Here is a 23,705-nt window from a genome sequence, read left to right on the forward strand (position 1 = left end):
TAATGTAAGTTGGATTTATTATTCTTACTGCTTCATTAAGGAAATTATTGCTTGTTTTAGGGATGGGAATTTATTGTCATCTTTCTGAATTATTGAGGATTCATTCATTTTTCACTTGGATCATGAAAGTCTATTATGTATGTGTATCTGAAAGACAACAGTATTAATCATTAATGCCTAATGGCCTTGTCTTGGAGTGTCCTTGGACATGCTAAATGACTCAGCTCCACCAGGATACCCTTGAGATTTCTTCAGAGGAAATTAAATGAACTGAAACTAGAGGAAGGTTATTTAATGAACAGTCATCATTCTCTGAATTTACAAGTTTGGAAAAATGTCATTACCAGAAGCCTCCAAAGACTAAAATCATATCAATAGAAACTAGATAGGTGATGGAATATGTTACTAGCACAGCACTCAATCTGTGTATTACCCATGGAAAATGCAGAGTGGAAGAGGGAATCCCCTTCAATAGGGCTGATCAAAGACTGCTGCTCCATGTCATTGTCACCAGTGTCTGTGCTGGGTGGCTGCTGATGCCTCTGATGCAGGCTCTAGTCTTCCTTAACAGTGAAGAAGTGGAAAAGGATCCCTTTGTTTCCTTAGGCACACACCTCACCCTAAGTAACTAAAGGGAGAAGGATAACCGAGTTTTCTCCTGCTGTGCCACAATGGGCTGCTGTGGTTGGAGAGTCCTGGCACTGCCAGGGAGCCATGGGAGCCATGGCCCTGGCATGGCACTACCATGATCTGCCACTGCCACCTCAGGGGAGAATGTCACCCAGAGGCAGGTCATGTCTCTCTGACGGATCCACCTGTGGGCTGGTACAAAACCGACCTGCCTACTGTTTGAGACAAATATTTGGTGCTTGGTGGCTCCATGTTAGGCATTCAGGATAAAATGGACTTTGAACTGGTATGTGATACCCTCACTCCCTTGTCAGAAGGGCTGACTAGTTTGCTTCCTTTATCCTGTATGTAAAACAGATTTTTTTTACAAGCCTGAATGAAGATGCTTTTCTATCTAATGTTACTAAAGAAACAAAATGTTTCTTGTTATGATGGAGGTCAGAATCTGGTGAAGGACAGAGGAGGAAGTGATGGCTGATGTTGTCCTTAACTGAAAAGAAGAGCAGGTTGTAGTTGATGTCTGATGTTTTGCTTGATACAGGATGACAGCATGTGCAGTGACGATGAAAAAATACGTGGAGGAGAATGTTTCCCAGAATTCTTATACCACAATAAAATACTTCATGAAGATGCTGAGCAGCATCAGTGAGACCCTGATTTTTGTGTTCATGGGAGTGTCTACAGTGGGGAAAAACCATGAATGGAACTGGGCCTTCATTTGCTTCACTCTGCTCTTCTGCCTCATTTGGAGGACACTAAGTAAGTCAGCTTTTGCACACAATCTTCTCTGCACCTCTGAGAAAAACTCTTTGGTAAAAAGCTGTGTTGGAAAAGTCTGTGGGGACTGGCACAATTGGTTTAACAACAAATTTACTGGGTTTATATAAGTGACAAGCAAATTTCAGAAATCTACACACGGAGAAAAAGGGGAAAAAAGCCCCATGCAAATCTGAATGCCAGTTTCCAAGCATAGATTTTATGTTTAGGTGAAAATGGAATTTTTAAAAGCAAAATAAAAATATTATCAGGATTATGCTTATAGAGATGTTTATATCTTAATTTACTATATGTCCCTTGGGTAAGTGGGCCTCATAATGACTTCACCACACACTGTCATTAACTTACAAATTAGATAATGCACATTATCACACTTCCAGCTATGACAATACAGGTCCTGATCTGGGGAGTGCTGGAGGCATAGGAAAAGAGGGAAGGTGGAAATTAGCATTGATAACTGAACAAGGACTTATATCACCTGTGGGCTAACTGCTCTGTGCTACTAGGTCTCACAAGTCAAGTCTAAAGTTTCAAACTGCTAAAAAGTAGTGCCCATATGAAATTACTCTATTTTTCACGTGGTATGTCCTATACCTAAAAAGGTCTCCTATTCCCTGACCTGTCAGACTGGGATTCCTCTAGCATGGGCAGGGAAGTTTATAGATAATGTCTATAGACAAGTTGTGGGACACAGCTTCTCATCTTCTCCTATTGTTCAGGATGGGTTGAAAGGAATGCTGAAAAGGGGGAAGGAATAAGAAGGCTGGTGGCTGGTGTTCTGGAGGTGGTATCAAAAAGAAAATAATTATGTATTTTCTTGCTATATCTGGACCAAGTACAGCCTCTAAATTTTTTAATTTCAAAATATCCTTCCAGTTAAGACAAAAAGAGTGTTCTCCTTATATAAAAGCTGTTTCCAGCCACATCCATCCTTCTCTCAGACACCAAGGGGAGTGCTAGAGCTTTCCAGAGGAAGGCCAGAATATTTTTTGCTAAATTTGTGTGTTAAAATGATATCATCATTTTCTCTGAAGCTTGAATAAAGTAAAGAGAAGTGGCCTGAGGGTGACAGCTCACACAGGCTGTTTCAGTCTGAGTACCTGATGTCTAGCATAGTTATAAGTAGCCAGAAAAGGTCTTGCATAAAGTGGGATCCAGCAGCCTACATAAGAGGATACTGCTACTGGCTTTACCTCTAATAATCTGAGTGTGCCAGTGATAGCTGTGTAAAAGAACAGCAGTAATTATCAGCATTTTTCAGTATGTCAGTAATTTAACTGTTTCCACATAGAGCATAGGGTACATATTTCTTATGGAAGATGAAGAAGATTGACTAAATCAAAAAAATTGTTAAAAGTACTCTATAAAGACAAGTTGCAGTCCTTACACAGCCATAGATTGTCTTATTAATTTTAAATTTTATTAAAAGTAAAATGAAATTGGAGAAATAAACAAAGAATTAGAGACACAATAAGCCTGAGGATTAAAAATTAAAATGCTATTACTCTTTGTCTTTCAGTGAACCTGTCCACAGGACTTGTTGGTAAAACCCTGTTCAAACACTTTTGGTAGATACTGTGCAGAAATCAGGAAACATTGCAAGGGAAGGCACAGGGAAAACTCTCATCCAGTTGTTTTTCTTTTCTCCAGAACACTTTGGAGAAAACTATGCAACATAAATATAGGAAGTAAATATTTTCCCATAATCTCTCTCCTAAACTGCATTAATAAATTTAAATCCTGAAGCCATTGTGAACCACAGTATTTTGTAGGAGATATTTCACACAAGCCAAGTTTAGCTGTTGGTCAAAGAGAAGCTACAAGAAAAGAAAACTAAAAAAAAACATGGGCTGTCAACACTTCCTCATGCCAAGACATTGTTTTTCTTTTAATATTTAATATTTTCTTTTTCTCCTTGATTAATAATAGCTGTGTTTTTTTCCCCTTCCTAGGTGTATTTGCTCTCTTCTACATCAGTAACAAGTTCAGAACATATCCTTTCACCTTCAAAGACCAGCTCATTATTTCTTACAGTGGCCTTCGAGGAGCCAGCAGCTTTTCTCTGGCATTCCTGCTTCCAAGGAATCTTTTCCCCAGAAAAAACCTGTTCATCACTGCCACTCTTGTGGTTATATATTTCACTGTGTTCATCCAAGTATGTATATTTCCTAATGAAAAACTTTCATGTAATAGGGGTGACTGAAAGCTTCATAGTGAAAATTGCATTGAATTCAGTCTTAGGCTAGGACAAGTTACTGCATTTTAGGGCCAGATTTAGCACTGCACTCTTAATTAGCCTTTTTAGGGCTTTTAGGTAATACAAAAATTCTGTATTGAAAAGGTGTATCTTCTAAAATATTCAGGGGAGAGGGCACTTGGTGTCCAAAATTATTTATGTTCATTCCACGTGCATTTCCTGGCCCTTCCATTCTAAGAAGTATTTTAACTTTACGTTTCAGCACTGATTCATTCTTTATTGGTGATGCATCTCACACTGACCAGAAAACAGTATGTCTGTTCTGTGACAGATTTTGAATTTTGTACTTTTACCTTTGTCTGTCTTGGAGATCAAATAAAAATATTTTGAAATCCTTTGTAAAAGAATATTAAAAAATATAAAGTGAATAAGTCACATTTGTAAGTATAGGTGTCTACTTTAGATATTTGAGTTATTCCACCTGGCTTACTGCTGTACCAGGAAGAACTGAAACTTCTAGAGGACTTGCATCCCGTATTTTGCATTTTCCAATACCAAGGTCCCAGATCCTCTAGGGTGCCAATGGGGCACTATGCACTTGTGATAAATAAGGCACTTACATTCCACCAGAATGTTTCAGAAAATAGTAGTTTGTTTCTATTTCTCCTTTTAAAATGGTTTTCTGTAGCATTGTAGTAAGGAAATGGGAAACTGAAACTGTTTCTAAGTGAAAAAACCCCTGGAATGTTTAAGTCTGAAAATGTTGGAGTAAATGGTTTAAAGATTTCAAGACCTCACAAAGATAATATTTTCTTTCAAATGAATCCTCTTTTGAAGATGATTGCCAATGAGTTAGTTACTTTACATAATTAGAATAAGCTAATAAATAGAATCTCACTTAAAAAAACCTCTTTAAAAAAGTTTTTGATTTTTAATTCTCTTCTGTAGCTTTCCATACAAATAATGGTTAATTTCTGTGCTAAGGCACAGATTTCCTGTCTGATTAAAATTATCCCCTTTTGCTTTCTTTCTATTTTTGCCTAAAAGATAATTAACAAATCAACTCATTATTCCAAATGCAGGGAATCACAATTGGACCGTTGGTCAGATATCTGGATGTTAAAAAGACGAACAAAAAGGAATCTATCAATGAAGAAATTCATGTGCGAGTAAGTTTTTTATATAAGTATCCAAAAAGAAAAGAACAAGTATTCTAAAAGAGCTGGAAAGAGGGAGGCACTTGGAAACCTGGCATCCAGTGGATTTGGATGCTCAGTGCTTTTAAGAATGTATGAGTTAACCCTAGGCATAATTTTCTAAGATATTGCATCTCATTTATATTCATATTTACTATCATATTAGACTATCATCCATGGTGTAGTAGGTCCCTTATTTATTGGTACTTTGACCATGAGAGGACAGGAGCAGAAAGATAATGTTTACAAAGGCACCCACCATCCTTCCTAGCTGGATTAGTCAGAAACATTTAATCCAGTTTTATTAAACTGAGCCGAACTGTTGAACTGCAATCTTAGTTTCAAGTTATTCTGAGTAGTGATCTTTTCTCCTCTCAAAGATTTACTTCACTTCCCAAATTACTATTATATAAAATAACAGGAACTTGTTCAATCTGATTTAACATTATAGAAAAGGTATGTACATTCTTTCATTTCACAATACAGAATACTTTTGAAATTAACACTGTGCCTCAAAATGAAACACACACAGAGACATAGGTTGCAGAGACTTTTGAACTGATTTAGAATTTAAAGTGAATTTAATTCTTGCTATCTGAGCCTTTACACTTAACCTTGATGGGAACTTGCATGTTAAAACACTCCTTATATGTCTGTAAGAATTGGCTTTTTTCTGTCCCTAGACTGTTAGAAATGCACAAAAAATGACCAAAAATAATAGAAGTTAGCAGTGACCAGTCTCATGTCATTCTGCAAAATCTTCAGAGAATTTGCCTATCAAGGAAAAGGTGTTGGTACATGATCCTGTGCCTCACCCAGGAAGGTCACACATAAGGAGGGGAAACTTGGAGGGGAAACAGAACCAAGAATTTATTTTTTGGGTTCAGAAGACAAAAAGGACCCGACAATTTTTTGCCTCCATCAAAATGCTGCCACTGCAGCCAAGCTGCCACAGTGGCATCTTTGCCTTGATTTTTAGAGAAATGTAGTAGAAATTTTAGAGAAGTTTATTAGAAATGCTTTCAGAATTAACTTACATGGTGCAATAAAAAAATAAATCTCAAAATCATAGCAACAAGTGCATGTTAGTGGTAACATTCTTTTTTCATAATGGCCACTTAAAATCTTTCTATGTTTTTTTTCTACAGTTGATGGATCACTTGAAGGCTGGAATTGAGGACATATGTGGACACTGGAGTCATTATCAGCTGAGAGATAAGTAAGTATCTCTTATTGCAGTCTAATATAATAAAATAACTTATCTATAATGTACAATACAGTAAGTAAATAGAATAGGAAATCAAAATGCTGGGCTCATGTGCCATATCTCTTTTTAGAAACTGAACTCCTGAGTAACTATTAACTCTTGAGAGTGCAATGCTCATACATTGCCTGCTAAATTGGATCTGCACAAGCAGAAAATAAGATTTCAGAAAGAAAAACATAACATGGGAACTCATGCTGCAGACATCAGCCTGTGCATAGCCCTTGGTAGAAATCTAAGGTCCTGGAAAATGCTTTTTAAACTTTGGATTTAGAATGTGAGCTACACATGGTGTCAGTGCTTCATTGACTTTTGCTGTGAGTCTCCACTGCAAATAGGATCTCTTGATGGTAGTAGAGAACCACTAATAATTTATCACCTGTTCCTACAGGTCTTTGTATTCAGTAATACCTAAAATAAGAGTATTGAAGGGAATGTTTGGATTTAAATAGCCAGTAGCATAAGCAGATACTCTCAAGCTAGTCTTTGCTCAGAAATGCAGGGTCTGTATTGTCCCTTCCATAAGCAGGATGAGGTGGTTTGTGAAGCTTTGTGGCTTTTCCAGGCTCTGCCCAGAAGAGATGGATCTGCTGTTGCCTTTCCCTTTTCCCTAAGGGAGTCTTGTGGACATGCTGCCCACCACCACAGCATGTGAAAGGAAGTAGGGAAAAGACTGATTTTTTTATTCCCCCAAACATCCTATTATGATGCCATGGGCTAAAAGTTATCCCTAGTTTTGCCTGGGCTTCTGTCCTGGAATTCTGTCTGACCTTTCAGTACTGGACTCCAGTAATCCAGCCAAGGGTGTCTGCTGGGACACGAGGCAAATCCTTTCACGACTGAGCTTCTCCCTGTGGAAACCAGAAATTCACAGTGGGAAGAGGATGTATCCTCTAGTTTACATCCAATTCTTGTCCCAATGGGGAGTATGATATAATGTACTAGGGCAAACCCAGAAACTGTCCTCTTGGCTCTGAGTACAGAGATAGCTTTAGGACATCCATCTGCTGGGACCACACCACTGTCTGTGCAGTCAATGAAGTGAACAAATCTCTGTTGGAGCAGAAAATCCATTGAAATAGCTGCATTTACACATATCTGTGAGTAAATGCTATCCCTTTATCTCACATCTATCTGAATAGCTCTGAAAAGAGAATTTTGCCCAAACTAGTCATAAATGTGGTGTTTTGGTTCATGGACAGATTCAAAAAACACACTGTGTCTGAAGACCTTTAATATAAGAAGATTTTATTAAAAAGTATTCCCTAAACTTGTATTCAACTTTAAATTTCTCAGAATTAATTACCTAAGCAATGACAATCCAGGAGGCTTTCTGTTACACAGAAAAACATAAAGAGCTCTAATCCCCATGCAAACACTTGTGTACCTTCCTTTGCTATTAATGAATAAAAAATGGCCTTTGCTAAGAAAAAACAAAGATACAAATCTTGTAGTGCTTTTCCCAGCATCATAGAGCACCTTGCCTTGCTGTGGTAAAGTGTTTCTTTGAAAGAAACAGAACTGTTGCTCTGTTGAAGATCTGCTGTTGTTCTGCTAAATGTCTGCCTGAAAGCATGTACCTGTTCCAAGGCACCCACACACATTCACATTCAAATTATGCCACACATTAGCGATATTTTACAATCTGCAGCAGGCAAGCACATAGTATTTTGGGGTCCTTTCAATTTCTCTGTTATTCAGAATACAAAGAAATGTATTTTCTCTGCTCTAATTGTCAGGATTCAAAATTATCAGCAATGTAATGGGCCCTAACTACTGTAACTGCTGGGCCACTTAGAGCCTCATTGGTGGCTGGCTGAATAGGCCAGGATTACAGTAAGAGCAGCTGCTGCTGTTATGCCCCACTATAATGCACCATTTGTACAAAGCAGGGAGACTGGCCGTATTCTTTTCTGACAAATGTGGCAGTGTAATATGCAAACATACACGCAGCCCTCTTTTTTGCTCTGATTGCAGCTTGTTTCTTTCTTTTGTCTAGCGGGCTCTGCAATCTCTGTGGACCAGCAGACTATGCCAAATATCCCCCTAAAGGTCTCTGCTCACCAGCCCTTCAGGAGTCCACAGGTGCCTCTAATTTGCATTCAGTTTCCACCACTGAATTGTAGATATATGCATTTGAATGAAGATCAGCTTGTATTACAGAAATGAAAGCATGTTTCCTTTTCTACACTTTGATTTTGGTATCTCTTTTGCAGATTCAAGAAGTTTGACAATAAGTATTTGAAGAAAATTTTAATTCGGGAACACCAGCCGAAATCCAGCCTTGTGTCACTGTACAAAAAGATGGAGATAAAATTGGCCATCGAGATGGCTGAGAGTGGCATGAAAATTTCAAAATCATCCACTCCTTCTTTACAGTGAGTACCAATCTTCTGACCCTTTGCAGAGTAGGGATGAGGACAGGGACAAAAATGAGGAAGTACCCAAGGCATTCCATGACTTAATTGAAATGTAAGAAAAAAGAAGGCAGTTATGAAAAGAGAAGGTGCAATTTGGTGTTCATCATATTTGTGCTTTGCTCAGAGGGTGAAAATTAAAATTAGGACATTTCCTCTATTTCTTTTCCATGATGGGCAATCCTGAAGAGGGATCATGAGACAGGTACAGAAGTCACTCTGGTTGCTTTAAATCACAGTAGTGGCTCAAGACAGATGCACTTATCACTTACCTGGCCAGTGGGTTTTGTTAATCCTGCCAGGTGCTGAGAGACCTGCAGGATGGCTCAGCATACAGTCCTGACTCCATTATCCCAATCATGAGTTTTGCTGAGAGCAGATTTCTTTGTGGCATTTGCAATTTTTGCTGCTCCAGTTTGCAATCCCTCAAACCACCTTGCCATATTTTGATATTTCCAAAACAAATGGATTTGTCCAATTAATTATTGAGAGCAGCCTGCCAAGAAGGACTTGAGGACACTTGTGGTGGAAATGCTGGATATGAACTGTCAGTGTGCACTCACAGCCCAGAAAGAAAACCATATTCTGCATCAAAAGTAGCATGGCTGTGAGTTGCTCCTCTGCCCTTGTGAGACCCTACATGTGTCCATCTCTGGGGTCCTCAGTACAAGAAAGACATGGACCATGTCACAAACATGATCAGAAGGCTGAAGCACCTCTCCTAGGAGACAGAGAAGGCTCTGGGAACACTTGTTTGCAGTTTTTCAGTAGTAAAGAGAGCTTACAAGAAAGATGGGGACAGACTTTTTAGTAGGCTTGTAGCAGTAGGACTAGGAGAAGGTAGATTCAAACTAGGCACAAGAACTTTTTTATGACAAGGTGGTGAAACTCTGGAACAGGTTGCTCTGGGAGGTGGCAGATGCCTCATCCCAGAAACATTCAAGGTTGGGGGTGATGAGGCTCTGAGAAGCCTGACAGAGTTGAGGATGTCCCTGGCTCATTGTGGGGGGTTTGGAACCAGATGCAAGCCATTCTATGATTCTATCAAACAGTAATGCATGTCAGCATCAGAGACCAGGGGACAAAACAGGTGGGATCTCCAGAGGGAGCCGAGGGAACCACCCTCTAGGACGAAAGTGCACAAATCTTCCATCCTGCACACTGTAATTGATATGCATGTATTTATCCTTGCCTTGCAACACACTGTCCAGAGCACAGGTATTGCTGCAGGAACTTATCTCCATAATTTCTTTCCTGAGTTCTTGCTGACCACTGTTGCTGCTATTGCCTGCTCTTTCTTAAACCACTCTCCATTTTGCAACAGCCTCTGGTAGGGTTCAGCATATTACCTTTTTTGAATGATCTCTGCCAATAGCAGAAAATCCAAATATCAACTGGATTTTAAATTAAAATCTTTCTTGAAACTCTGGCTTAATCATGCCAAGATCAATCTGGTTTCTTGTACTGATGTCAGCATGCAGTGTAAGACCTAGCCTGTTTCTCTCTAAATTATTCTTTTCTAAATGGATGATATTTAAAAAGACTACATGTATGTCAGGCTCCTTTCTGTCTGCTGTAATCCCTTAACCATTCTGAGCCAAGAGAAAATGTGCAAGGTTGTTAAGCAATCCATGGCAATCAAGCCACATCCCTCTTCTTTTCCTGAGGGAATAAGAAAATAAGACAAATCGCTCCAGCATAGTTCAGAAATTCTCTCCTGAGCTGAGAATTTAGATTGAAAAATGTTCTTTAATAAACAGCTGATATGATGGACTAATTTTTGCTGTCTCTACTCTGGCTATAATTGAATTTTACTGTGCATCATCCTCTGATGAGAAACCCTTTTTAAAAATGAAGTGTCAACTTCAGAAAAACAGCCTGCGGCTAAAAACCATTCTGATCTTGCAGGCTGTGAGAGTGTTCTAGGAAAATACACATTTTCCCACCTCTGTTCATTGGTGTCTGCTGTTGAGCACTGCAAGAGACAGGATATTGAGCTAGTTTGTGGCTCTTTGGTCTGAGCCAATACAGTAGTTCTTGTTGTCTTTCCACATAGCAATTAAATGAACCTATGTAAAATGTTTCTAAGTATATTTACAAATTGTCTGATTGCTGTTATTGATTCAGTGTGTACCTGAAGCCACTGACTGTAGTGAAGATAAAAAACTCTGGCCATGAACAAAAGGAGATTTGAAATAAAATCCCAGTTTTATGGCATGTGAATCATTATTAGCAGTGCCAGAGTAGTGAGAAAACTCTCACTCACACTTGTGATCAGTTTTTTCAGCCTTTATGCACACAAGGAGATTTACTTTATAAGGATCAAAGCAGAACTCCAGTGCTGTGAATTAGAGAATTACATTTATGCTGGTGTGATTCCTGCAGGTGGAGCGGGTGTCTAATTTACAGTATTTCCAGTGTGGAGTGAAAGAATTTGCCCATTGATTGTGCAACAAAGAATCCACATTAGAATGAAAGCAGAGCATTTGGTTATGGTATTTTGGAGAATATAAGTCATAAATAAGGATGGAAATGGCAAAAGTGGAGTCTAGGAGATGTTACCAAAATTGTGGGTTTGTGGCTGGTTTTTTGTGGGAAATATGACCATTAGAAAGATGGTTTGATACTGACTTTACTTAATGCTAGCTTCATATTGTTGCAATATTGATTTATGGTAAATCTTCAAATATATCAATACAGTACTGGTCAGAACCAATTGTTGTGTTGTCATTTGTGGTGGTACAGTTCTGAGAAAGTTGTGGCAAATAATGTTATTCCTTCACTGGACAAGTGAAGATTAATGGAGAGTTTACAAAGTTCAAAACTTTAGCTATAATATAAAAAAATATTAAACAGATTATGCAAGTATCGATATATTGAGTATCATCTATCCCAATCTTCCAGATCTAAGGAAGAAAGAAATAATGTCATGGCAGTCATTACAGAGAAACAGTTTGCATGGCATATTGTAACTTTTTTCTTTACAAATACTATGCTGCTCTTTGTTGTAATTGTGCTCTTTGTAATGTTGGAAGATTCAATAAGAACAAAGAAATTGTTTCAATAAGGATTACTTTATGGGTTTGGTAACACACTGAACATGTTTGGGTTTTTGAAAGCACTTTCTTAACATATTGAAAAATGCAAAATCAATCTGTTCCCTATGACCATATACATGCACTGTTATCAGTTGGGTAGGGTTATTTCCAATCCTATGAAAAGAATGATGGTTTTTCATTTGTGGTCCAGAACAATATAGGTTATCTTCATACTATTTTTTCTTTTGATGCTCCAGCTCAACTGAGACTCGAGGAGTTTTATTTATTCTGTTTAAATTCACTTTAAGAGCAAAATAATAAGATTTGAAATTACTTAGAACTGGCTACTTCTCTGCTGGCATGTGGAGAAAGTCAGGTATGCAGCTGGAAAAGTAAAGAGATAATCTGATAATCTCCCCATAGGAGTCAAACTTTTCCCTGTTTAGATGCTTTTCCCTACTTATTCCCAACTGTAAGGTATAAAGACCTGTGGATATGTTCAGTGAAGCACAAAGCAGGGAGGCAGTTGCTCCCTGTGATGTCAAAGCCACCTGCAGCAGCTATTCCAGTTCATTTGCATTACACAAATGAGCCAGCCTGTATTTTAGAGACCAATACTTGTTGACAGTCCCCAGGGCTTGTGCTTGTGTATATTATTTTCCAGGTGTACCTAAGGTCTCCCTGTTGTCCAAAGGGACATCAGACAGGGGTTTCTGACAGCAAGGAGTCTGGTTTCCCTGCTGTGGAGGGCAGCACACATGGGCTGTGCCCCACTCTGAGACACACCACACCCAGGAGGGAGAAAAGGTGCAGGGCACCCAAGCCTGGAAAATTGGTAGCACCCCCAGATCTTCTCAGTGAATCTCTGAAAACTGAAAGCAAGTGAAAAAAGGAACCAACCAACCAATGCACTCACCCACTCAGTCAGCCTGGGACTGGGTGATGATGAAGGTCTTTTTTTCCCTTATGGTAAATAATTAACTTTGTTGTTATTGCAGTTGTTAAGAATTGATGAATGTCAATAGAACTTTTGTTGGGAAGGATTTACCAGGGACAAGATAAGATTTCTGGTCAAATCCAGAGAGGGAGTCCTTTTCTGTCACAGCAGCTCAGTGTCAGACTCATGGGTTGCTCAGGCTTCAGTGAGGTCCTTAACCTGTTGTTTATCCCAGTCCTAACTCTAATACTACACCTTAACCTGTTGTCAATTTCTCTCTTTGTTTTTATTTCACAGAAAAAGTCAGATCTCTGTTTTAATTTGATGGCAGAATGAAAAAATATTCCAAACCCCTTGAAATATATCAGGAATTAATTCCTATATTCCAGGGGTTTTGGTCAGGGGCCAGGGCACCAGGGATCACTATCTACTTAATGGTAAGAGGCAGTAAAATATAGAATTCAGGCAGTCCATGTTGGTCCTACAAGTTTTCAAGAAATTCATGGTAGATTATAGAACAAAACAGTGGTAATACTGTTAAACTAGACATAATTGTGAATCCTCACCTTTCTCCTATTACATTTTAATCGCAGTTTAGCTTGAATCCATCTTCCTTTGCAATTAAAATTTTTAATTTATTTTAGAGGAAGTGTGAGATAGATGCACAGAAAACTTTAGCAATAATTTATGTTGATCATCATTGATTTTTTTTAATTGCACAGTTTATGGACAACACTTTAAGGACATCACTTAGCTGAAAAACAGCACTTGCAATCCATTTTTTTGTTTTTTAAGAAGCGAGAAAGGAAAAAATCAGAAACAACAAGATGAGCTCAGACTGATTCATCCTGGATGATCACTATCTGTTTCCCTTTCTTTTCCTGGGAATTCATCTGAACACTAACTCTCACAGTGATTGACTGATTCAGAGAAACCCGATAACATTTCACAGCAGCTCTCCTCTACTGTTTTGCTAGTGAAAAACCAGGCAGCTACAAGTGACTGTGGGCTTGTCAAAGATTTTAAAGACTTAAAGATAACTATCTTTCAGGTGGTTCTTTCATTTCAAATGGAAAAACAGGTTCAGTAGCAAGGAAACTCTATATGTTCTCCTCATCACAGGGCAGGTCTCTCAGACTTCATAATTGACATGCTCATTTGTTCTTAAGGATTTTCTTCATTTTCTCAAAGGACTGAAAACCAGTGGGAAGGCAAGGCCCAGACTGCTAGACCATGATGAAGTCTTCGTTCAGGCAGAGGAGGAAACTTGCAGTGCTTTCCTGAGCTGGTTATGGCCTAATCGAATCCTTAGAAAGGAACTTTCTTACGGAGGTTTAAAATAGAAGAATTTCTGCTGCCAGCTGTATGAGGGCTTAGGGCCAAATTTGACTACTCACTATATGGATAAAACCAATGAAAGAGCAAAATTTGACCTTTTTATTCATCTTATGATGATTTCCAGGTGTTGCTGGTCACCGAAAGGCGCTTACATAGCCTTCTGTTCTAGCGTTAAAAATAGACCATTCATGATTAAATACCAAGGGACTGGTATTTAATCGGCTCGTTAATATCATATTTGATTTCCCCTTTTATTGACAGGAGCGGCAGGAAGCAGCGCGCACACAGGCTGTCCCCGGCAGAGGTGCAGTCCATGAGGGATGTGCTGGCGCACAACCTGTACCGAGTGCGGCAGAGGGTGCGTGAGCAGCGCCGCTCGCCCGGGAGCGCAGCGAGCGCACAGCTGGGCATGGGCATGGGCGGGGAGCAATAAACGAAAGCTGGGTCGGGTTTTTTTTATTTTATTTTTTCATCAGCTTTTCTCCCTAACGACGGAGCGAAAAGGCAGGAAAACCCGTGAGCGAGCTGTAGAGGTCAGGCTTCCCTCGCCGCACGGCTGCGGGCTGGGAGCCGCCCGGCTTCCCGGGAGGGACTGCGCCCGGCAGGGGCCGGAGGGGCTGGCAGGGGCTGGCCGGGCTCCTGCAGCACCGAGGGCAGCCGGGCAGAGGGAGGCAGGGGCTGGCCGGGCTCCTGCAGCACCGAGCTCCGCTGCGGGGGCGGCGGGCAGCGCCCGCAAACACCGCGCTGCCTGCGTGGGAGCGGCATCTACCCGCGCCGCTGCAGGAGAATAAAAAACATTTACACGTCCTCCGAGCTTTCATTTTACACATTTAAGCGCTTCCCCCCACCCCTCGTAAGGGTGGTGTGATAATACCACAGCGGGGATCTGTTTTGCAGAAATTCCCAGGGTATGGTATCTGCTTAACCCAGTCTCGGGCGCTGAATAGACAATTGAGAGCTCGCCCACAGCAATGAGTGGTAGAGGATACATTACAGTAACCTTGAAATTAGCCTTGTTTATCAGCCTAACTAGTGTAACACACGTGTACTAGAAAATGCTAGGGCCTGCTCATTTAAATGTGACATCATTAATGTGTTTTTCATTCCTAACGTTGTTTCATTTGCCATGGCTAATTATCCTTATGATATTAATTTCTTATCTTACCATCAACAATTTGCATATGTATTTATCTCTTAGCTTACTGAAATGAACTTTTTCTCCTCAAAATCAATTACAGTAATGACTATTTGGACAGTAATTTCCTATGTAGTATTGAGAATGGTGTGCTTTAGGAAATGAAAGATTGGAAGGAAAAGAATGCCACTTCTAATACTTCTTTTCAGCTCTGAAAATCCCTTACTCACCAGACCAATTATACAAGGATCCTTGCAAATGAAACTGAGATCAGATTCTACTTTTTAAGGGCTTATAAACTTCAGTGAATTTTTCTCTTTAAGGCAGACAATTTTTTCCTTCATTTCACTATATGTGATAAACTATAAAGCTTGTCTTAACCGATGCTCAGTTTTAGGGTAATATTAATTTGTAGTTTGTCCAAGTATGGAAAGGAAACTCAGCTGTGCATCTCATTCTGGAGATACATTCTTTGTTCCTGAGTGCATCTGAAGCTTGCTCTAGGCTCAGCAATATTAGTACCAAAGCTCAGAGCTGAGTTAACCAGTTATCTCTTTCTTGGGACTTGCCTTTTCTCTGGAGCTCCCAGCTACCATTGAAGAGATAAGAGATGACAAAGACAGGACAAACCCAGGGATGATAACAACCTTCTTAGGTCGATATATTTTATATACCTGCACTCTGAGCAGGCAAGAGTCTATAAAAAATGGCATCAAAATGCAGCCCTTGAGGTCTGAGACTCTCAGCTGTGTTCGTGCTTCCTCCCATCTTGCTCTGCAGCAGTAAGATTTGTGCATGGCTGCATTTTGCCATGTGATACCAGAGATGTGTGTTGGGTCAGTGACCGAGCTGAGGCAGATGTCCCCTTGGCCTGATTGATCAGACTGATTAACATTGCAAATGAAATGCATTTTCTGTTTCAGGCCCCAGCATACAACCGGCACAATCTTCCTACAAACACAAGTGAGAAACAAGCCCAAGAAATCCTCATCCGTCGGGAGCACAGCCTGAGGCAAAGTTGCAGGAAGGGAAACAGCTTGCCTTGGGGCAGACCGGTACCTGTTATCAGCTGTTTATGTAGAAATGTCTCTGCAAATATGCAGAGACACTAGCTTTAATGTGCTCTTTGCTGTAATTAAAATGAATATTTTCCCGGTGTGCTCATGCAGCACCTAAGAAGAAAGAGCTCCACTTAGCATGTGAGCAGCAAAGTCTTAGTGTCCAATCTCTATACATCAATCAGCTATTGTGGCTCTGTGTACTAAAATAATGTAACTTGCATTGATTTTGCATGTGCAAAGTATAGTGTAACCAAAAAAGGCCTGATGCAAAGCCTCTGGCAAGTTGATGATTTGGGCTCTCCAATTGTGAGATTTGTCTGGCCAAGGGTAGGCATTTAACAGCACAGATATTTATAGCTGAGATAATAATGGTTAAGAAAGAAAAACAAGTTCTTGTTGGATAGATTATTTGCATTCAAAATTTTTACCTGAAATAAGAAAGGTGAATTTTAGAAAAACATGTTTTCCTCTAGTGAGGGTAAAAAACCCTTTGGCTTATTATATCAGACAGACATTCTCACTGGAGCTGACGTTGAGCTCACTCATTCAAACCAAGCATTGATCTTATTCATACGCCTTAAAATTTGGCTGTAAAGCTGCAGCATGTTGCCATACCTCTTTACTGTTTCACCAAGTGCCAAGTGGAGGAAACCACAGGCACTGAATACACTTCTGCCTCCTGCACAGGTGAACACCACAGAAGTACGCTACCTCTCCTTGCCTCAGGGTCCATGCCAGCCCACCAGAAGAAGAGCTAGGCACGTTACTTTTACAGGTAATGGAAGTGCTTCACTCTGTATCCTACTGCAGTGGCCAGAGAAACTTGGCCAGTTGTTTGGTGGATCTACATGCACACCCCATGGAAGTCAACGGCCTCTTTAAATGAGCTACACCCTTCCCTCCCTTCTATTTTATCTATGTTGTTTATATGATCATTCCTGCAGCAGTTTCTGTTTTGTTCCAGCACCTCCTGCTTTTTTCTTTTCCCCTCTTGAACAAATATTCCTGTGATCCCTGCAGTTGCACCTTGCCAAGCTCAAGAACACAAAATATCTGCTTCCTGCAGCCCCACAGACAGAGCTGTATGCAAAAATTATTATGACTCACTGAACCTGTAACCCAGTCAAGGTGGAGCTCCATGCCCCCAGGTCTTGCAGGTACCAAGACTGATCAGGTATTCCCAACACAACAAAATTCATGCATGTGTACACACAGCCAGGCACAGAGAGCAGCACAGACATGGCACAGAGCTCACACAAATGCAAACAGCACCAATGGCCTCATCCTTGTCCCTTCTCTGGCTGATGAGGCTGATAGATTGTTAGTGAAAAATTATAAATACATACATGGCATCTGAATCTTCAGTAGCTGGCCTGAGATCTGGGCTGTGCAGAGTAGCTGGCCCTGGACCTTCCATCTGCACACTTGGTGGCCCTGGGGCATGTGAGCCCCATAGCAGCTGCTGGTACACAGACCTACACACATGCACACAGAGACAAGCTCTTACACTCCGCCTTTGACTTGTAGGACACTCCAGTAGCTGCCTTGGACAGCCAGTCTTCCCTGGAGAAATCTCCTGGATCCCCTGCAAACCAGTCTCTCAGGTATCCAGCCCACATTATGGCCTTACTAGTAGCCAGCCATAGATCCCATGGTCTCTTCAGTCACTGCTCTGGACCTTCTGCTCCCTCCAGTAGTCACCCTACAGACCTTCTGCCCTCCTCAGTCTTTGCTCCAGACTGATGGTGGCTCCAATGGGCAGCTCCCAAGCCTCTTATCCTACTCAGTGGCTACTCTGGCTTGATGACTGCCACCAATTCTGCACTGACAGATGCATCCCAGTCCTTCCAGCTGCTGGCACTCAGGCCTCCACACACACAGGCACACCCTATGGGGAGCTGCTGATAGAGGAACACAGTCAGACGAGAAAACAAAACAAAAAAAAAGACAGACTGTGTTGATCAAGTGCAGGGCATTACTAGATATATGTACTGCCTGGCCCTTTTTATTCTCTTTTTCCTTTATTTTCCTGCACTTGCTTCTCCCTAGATTTCCCAAGTCTCTTCCTTTCACTGTCTTTAGTTCCTTCCCTAAACACTCCATTCAAAGTCCTTTATAGGCACTCATACATGATGACAGCAAAGTGGAATCCCATAGGATCTACTCAGAGGAGAAAATAAATGTTACTCAAAGGGATTTTTTGGTCCTGTTTATCAGGACATCATCACAGGAGATATGTCTCTTTCTAAAAGAGTTAAAGTATTCCACATAGCAGTCTTAGACCTAAAATCACTGCAGACACTTTCAAAGGACCAAATGCTGCTATATGAGGCAGATGTATTACTTCAGTGGAGGGAGAGCTAAACCCTGAAGCAGTGAATGCAAGCACTTTTTTTTTTTTAAATTTTTTTTTTTTTTTAATTAGATAGGCCTGAATTTAAGCCCTGCCTTGTAATCTGTTCAAATAAATAAACTCTTTGGTCCAACCTCTGGCCCCACTTTAAGCCCATCATGTGACATTAACACCACTTTAAGTGTCTTCAGCAGGAAAAAGCCACCCTAAAGTCCTCTCATAAACTGTTGGGATGAGATGAATTGCACTTGGAAACTAAGAAGAGAAGTACTCAGTATTAGAGTGGAATTAGAGTGACAACTTCACACATGCACATATGCATTTCCATAGATAAATGTCATCTCTTCTGTATATGCCTGGAAGACCTTATAGAAAAAACATCTTCCAGCAAGCTTGGTTTAGGTCTTATATATACCATGTGCAGAAAATTTAGAAACTAAAAGGTCAGAAATGACCACAAATAGATCCTTAAGTCACCTATCAGCTCTTTCTGCCACTCATATAAATGAATTGGCCACAGAGGTTGTTATTGCCCAGACAAGATATGGACTCCTCATCCCTGAAGGTGCTCATGAGCAAGTGGATGGAGCTGGCATCCTGGTCTAGTGCAAGGTTCCTTGTTCATGGAGAGGCACTTGGAAGTAAGGGATCTTAAAGGTCCCTTCTAACCCTAACCAGTCTATGATTTTATGAATTGTTTCTTTAGCAGCATATATAATTCATAGTTTGTGGCAGTGATGCTCTCAAAGGGCTAGGTAGAAGCCCTGGAAATCTGAGAAATCGTGTCCTGCTTAGGGTGTAGTATGTCTATGTGGCCTATGAGCAGCAGTGCTTTACTGTGCTAACTGTGAAATAAACATTGGCTAAAAATAATTTAATAGTTATGGATCTGCAATAATTTTCAAATTTTGACACCATGACCGTAGTCAATACATGTGTGATTTAATTGTAGAAGAATTTGGACTAATTTTACTGTTCAGAGACCTTTGTGCTTACATCTCAGAACCTCCTAGCTTAGGTTGTTAGGAGTTGTTTCTTACATTAACTACTTTGCTACTGTGTAATTAGACTACAAGTGGCTTTAGGAAAGTGAAAAAGTATATTCTATAAACTCAGCAGGATGAGAATGCCAGCTACTGATCTTTTACAAACTAATTTTTACAATGCACTTGTGGCAAAGCAAGCTGGTAGGAGCAGATCTGACACACCCAAAGTAATCAAAGCACCCCTGGTTTCAGGTGAAACTGTTCTCTTCCCACCTGTTAGTCACAGGTCACTGGCAAACTTGATTTTTGATGGACCAGAATTTTCTGCTTTGTCACATTTTTGTTTTGGGCTGTGTGTTTAAAAATGCTTTTGAACCATGGTACTAGCTACACTTGTGAAATTTGAGGAAAACTCAAATTACGTAAAGGAACACTCTTGCATTTCACTCTTGCCCTTCACCCTTGCAGTGAAGGCACTGGGCAGGTCTGTGAGACACCAAAAGGTAGAAGAATTGGCCTATCTTCTGGGGTTTCAGAGCTGAGATAAGGTAAATAAAATATTTCAAACATCTACTTTGAGATGAAAATTAAAAATTAGGGCTATTTTTAGTTCTTGACTGCTTCCCTATTCTACAGTAATTATTTAAAATGCTTCAGTTCTGTGGTATTGTGTTGTATTGAATAGGCTTTATCTCTCCTATACCATATCATTTCTTTTCCCTTCTTTAACAAATGAATTATTTGTCTGTGTTTAGATCAGCACAGAAGTGACTCTGATGCTGCATTCCCATTAACGTTGAGATCCCAGCCCCGACCACGGCCACGCGAAGCAAAGCATCACCAAGAGCTGATTCCAATGGCAGCCTTGGGCAGAGGAGCAGGTCCCTCCAACCTGCCAGGGCGAAGAGGAAACTCAACCATCCGTCCTCGTTTCACCAGAGCAGACAATCTAGCTCCAGTGCCAAAGGCTGGGCTCACTGTCAGAGAAGTAGAGGAGTATGAGTCAGAAGAAGAGACAGAAACAATGGCACCAGCCAGGCCATTAGTTATATGAGGAGCAGAGAAGATCAGTGTTTGCATCTCTAGGGCTCCTGGTGCACTGCTTCAAAAGAAATAACAAAGCTTTTATATGAACCAAACTGATTTTCCTCTGGGGACCAGTGTACTGGTTCTCGTATCACTTTCAGGAGTTGCATTAAGGTACTTAGTGGCTCAGAGAAGACTCAAATTCTTATGTGCTTATATCAAGCTTTCTTTCCAACAAAACACTGCAGGAAAGAGGAGAACATGATATTTGTAGGGGTTTGGCCTTGGATTTAAACAGCAGTAGTTGGGTGCATGTAATGGTATGGGTGGAAGCTGACACTGCCTTTGTTTCATACTATGGTCTGCATCCAGAGGATAGAAATATATAAAAGCATCTTTGACATGTGAATGCACAGATTACCTCAACTTGCATAGAGTTTTTGATTTCAGAGTAGCTGCATTCTGGGAAAGAGTTAAAAGCAGAAAGGCATTTTTTAGGGCATGTAAATGTCACTGAAGATGCCTAAGCAAGACCTTAAGTCAAAAGGACTTTCGGTGGACATTTTCAGCACTTTGTAACCTCTTGGCAACTCAGGTTTTGGCTCTGCAAAAGTGTGTTAAGTCATCTACTGTGATGATCCATGACTCTAGCGACTTAAATCAATTTCAGTATGTAGGTTCCTATTACTCACCTACTGCTGTTTTCGATGAATAAAGCATGTATCCTTGTACATACAAATCCAGAGGAGTTTTCAGGCAGGAGTGCTGTCAGGATTTTATTTCTGAGCATGGAATGGCAAGAACACACACAATATTTTTGTGATTCAGAGAGAAGGAAGTTTCCTTGTGAAGAATCTAACTTCTCCATTCCCACTCCCACCTTGTATGCCCAGAAACATGCATCATTTTTCACACTACTACTGCACCAGCAATGCAGATAGGAAGCAGGAAACTGGGATTAAGGGTAGAGGGAGCCTAACCCTGCAGACTGCTGGCTAGCAGGAAAGAGAGGCCCTGTGTTTGTCTCCCAGCTTTTTGTAGTGTGTCTTTCTATATGCTGTACAGAGAAGCTTTTTCTTTAAAAAAAAAAAAAAAGCAGAAATAACCAGAGGGATGGTCACTATAGCACTTGACATCCAAAGTCTATGGACTTCCAAGTTCTATGGAGCTCCCTTCCAAGTGGCTCTGTGTGCCTATGCTCCACTCTCAATGGTGGGTCTCCCTAGCAGCAGGAGAAGCACAAATTATGGTCTTTAATAATTTTAGCTAAGTCCCAGAGACCTAGTTTCTCTGAAGAAGTTCCTTTCTGCAGAATGGAAGCGGCATTGCCACTGTCTTCTGTGTGTTGGCACTGTATCCGAAGTGATGAATTGAGTTCAGAAGTCCATAAACCCACAGCTGCACTAATATCAAATCTATGGTTAAGAAATGCACCAAGTTCAGTCATGTTTTTGACAAGTTTCCTTCTATCTCCTCCACTCAGATCTTGCTTAGCTGCCCAAGCCAAAGTCTGCAAATGCTACTCTAAGGGTCAGAGATTCAAGAGTTAGAGAGAGCAGTGCTACCTGCATGTTTCTTTTTTATATATTGCTGGTGTTGCTTGTATGTATATATACTAATAACTTATTCCTGTAAGTTATGATTTCATATTTCTTACAAAGGGTTTCTGATTCAGAGCAGCTAGAATCTAAACTAACAAACTTGAAAACACCACCAGAGGAAGAAAACCCCACAAGCCCTTTCCCCTATTTTCTCATGCTTGATGCTTTTATGCTTGGCAGGTTATAATGAATCATCTGTACTGAAATTGTACAAAGCTTTATGAAACTTGAGTTCTGTTTGTATTTCCTTATTGTGCCAGAGAAATTATACGACTTCCTTTTATGAAAACAGTGCTACATCATTAAAACAGGGTAGGATTTTTCTTCTGTACCGATACCGATACCGATACCAAATTAGCAATGAAATACGGTACTGTACCTGAAAATCAACAAATAAACCCAGCTCCACCAAAGGAGGAAGTGCACCACAGAGTTTTTAAACAAAAGCCTAGCACCGGATCTCAGTCCTACAGCAAGGTATATTGACATATCATAAATCTAAATTAAAACATGATATGAAGGGAAAGAGTTATCATACAAACTCAGGTCTTAAATTGCACTGTCAGCCACATGGTTGCCACATGATATTTAATTGAGGGCAAAATCAGTACCCATGTGTTGTGGTGTTAGGCCACAGAGGTGCATGGAGTGTGAAGGCAGCAGAAGCGTGAAACCTGCTTCTGCATCACAGAACTGGGGGGGATTGAGATCTCCAAAACTGGCTGGTGGGTGATATGAACTGCTGGCAACCCTTGGGGAGAGAGAGAATGTGGAAATCTGAAAGGAAGGTGAAGAATCTTATCTTCCAAGGGAGATGTTTCATGAGAAACAGCTTTAATGGAGGAATTACTGTGAGCTGCAAATTCAGCATTTCATCTGTAAGAAGATTTAATCAACGAATTGTCTGGGGGAACTGGACAGAGACAAACTCTGTGAGACGAGGATTAATGGGATGTCAGGATGGCATGGGGAGGGACTAGACATTCATAATGGGAAAGTGGAGTCTGTGCATGTTGACCAGTATATGTTTGACAGACATGCTCATAATTGACTCCTAAATTCCTTTAATATTGTAGAAGTTGTAGAGCATTGTGTAATTACCCATCAGAATTTGGGAGCAAAACATTCAGTTTCTAATTATGGGTTTATATTAGGACTAGAGAAAGATAATAAAATACTAAGAGAAATAGTGTATAGATGGAGTCAAATCTCCCTTTGCTTCATTCTTAACCTTCTTGTTGATGAAATCAGTGACCCAGAACTTCAGAGAGTGTAAAGCTGTAGAGCAGATAGAAGTTAATAGAGTGCTTTCAGATTTTGCAGTCTGGCTCCTAAACTTGTAATGTCTATTTTTAGTTTTCTTTCCTAGCAATTAGTAAATAGTACTGGAAGAAAATTTCCTTCTGTGCCATTAGTTGCTGTTAATGGCTTTGCTGGCCATCAGCCAAGAAGCAATGCTGCAGATGCCTATATAAAATATGTTCCAAAATATAATGTTGCACTTCTTTTTTTCTTTAATAGTTATTTCTTACTTGTGGACAAAAAAGTTCTCCTGAAAAAAGCACATTGCTTATATTTTAAAGAGCAATAACTATAGCAGTATTTTATTACAAGTAACTTAATCCATGTCTATAGGTTTTCAGGCCTCACCATAAAGAAAGCTGAAATGGTTTAGGGCATGAATTTAAATTCAGGGTGTGGGCGTTCTTAAACTCTTTAACCAAGGTCACATCCAGGAACCTTGTGCTG

The 23,705-nt window shown here is 40.3% G+C and overlaps 1 protein-coding gene across 1 annotated transcript in view; it reads left to right on the forward strand.

Annotated features, from left to right (window-relative positions):
• SLC9A4 (solute carrier family 9 member A4) overlaps positions 1 to 23,418 on the forward strand; it is a 34,568-nt gene extending 11,150 nt beyond the window's left edge. Inside the window, exons 4-12 of the mRNA XM_056489400.1 lie at positions 1,172 to 1,389; positions 3,360 to 3,562; positions 4,687 to 4,773; positions 5,949 to 6,019; positions 8,281 to 8,442; positions 14,056 to 14,152; positions 15,853 to 15,984; positions 16,678 to 16,765; positions 20,085 to 23,418. Coding sequence (XP_056345375.1) covers positions 1,172 to 1,389; positions 3,360 to 3,562; positions 4,687 to 4,773; positions 5,949 to 6,019; positions 8,281 to 8,442; positions 14,056 to 14,152; positions 15,853 to 15,984; positions 16,678 to 16,765; positions 20,085 to 20,383 — 1,357 coding nt within the window. The 3' untranslated portion in view covers positions 20,384 to 23,418. The remainder of the gene's footprint in view (positions 1 to 1,171; positions 1,390 to 3,359; positions 3,563 to 4,686; positions 4,774 to 5,948; positions 6,020 to 8,280; positions 8,443 to 14,055; positions 14,153 to 15,852; positions 15,985 to 16,677; positions 16,766 to 20,084) is intronic.
• The last annotated feature ends 287 nt before the right edge of the window (positions 23,419 to 23,705 follow it).

This window comes from Oenanthe melanoleuca, chromosome 1 (genome assembly GCF_029582105.1).
Source record: "Oenanthe melanoleuca isolate GR-GAL-2019-014 chromosome 1, OMel1.0, whole genome shotgun sequence".
Taxonomy (NCBI): domain Eukaryota; kingdom Metazoa; phylum Chordata; class Aves; order Passeriformes; family Muscicapidae; genus Oenanthe; species Oenanthe melanoleuca.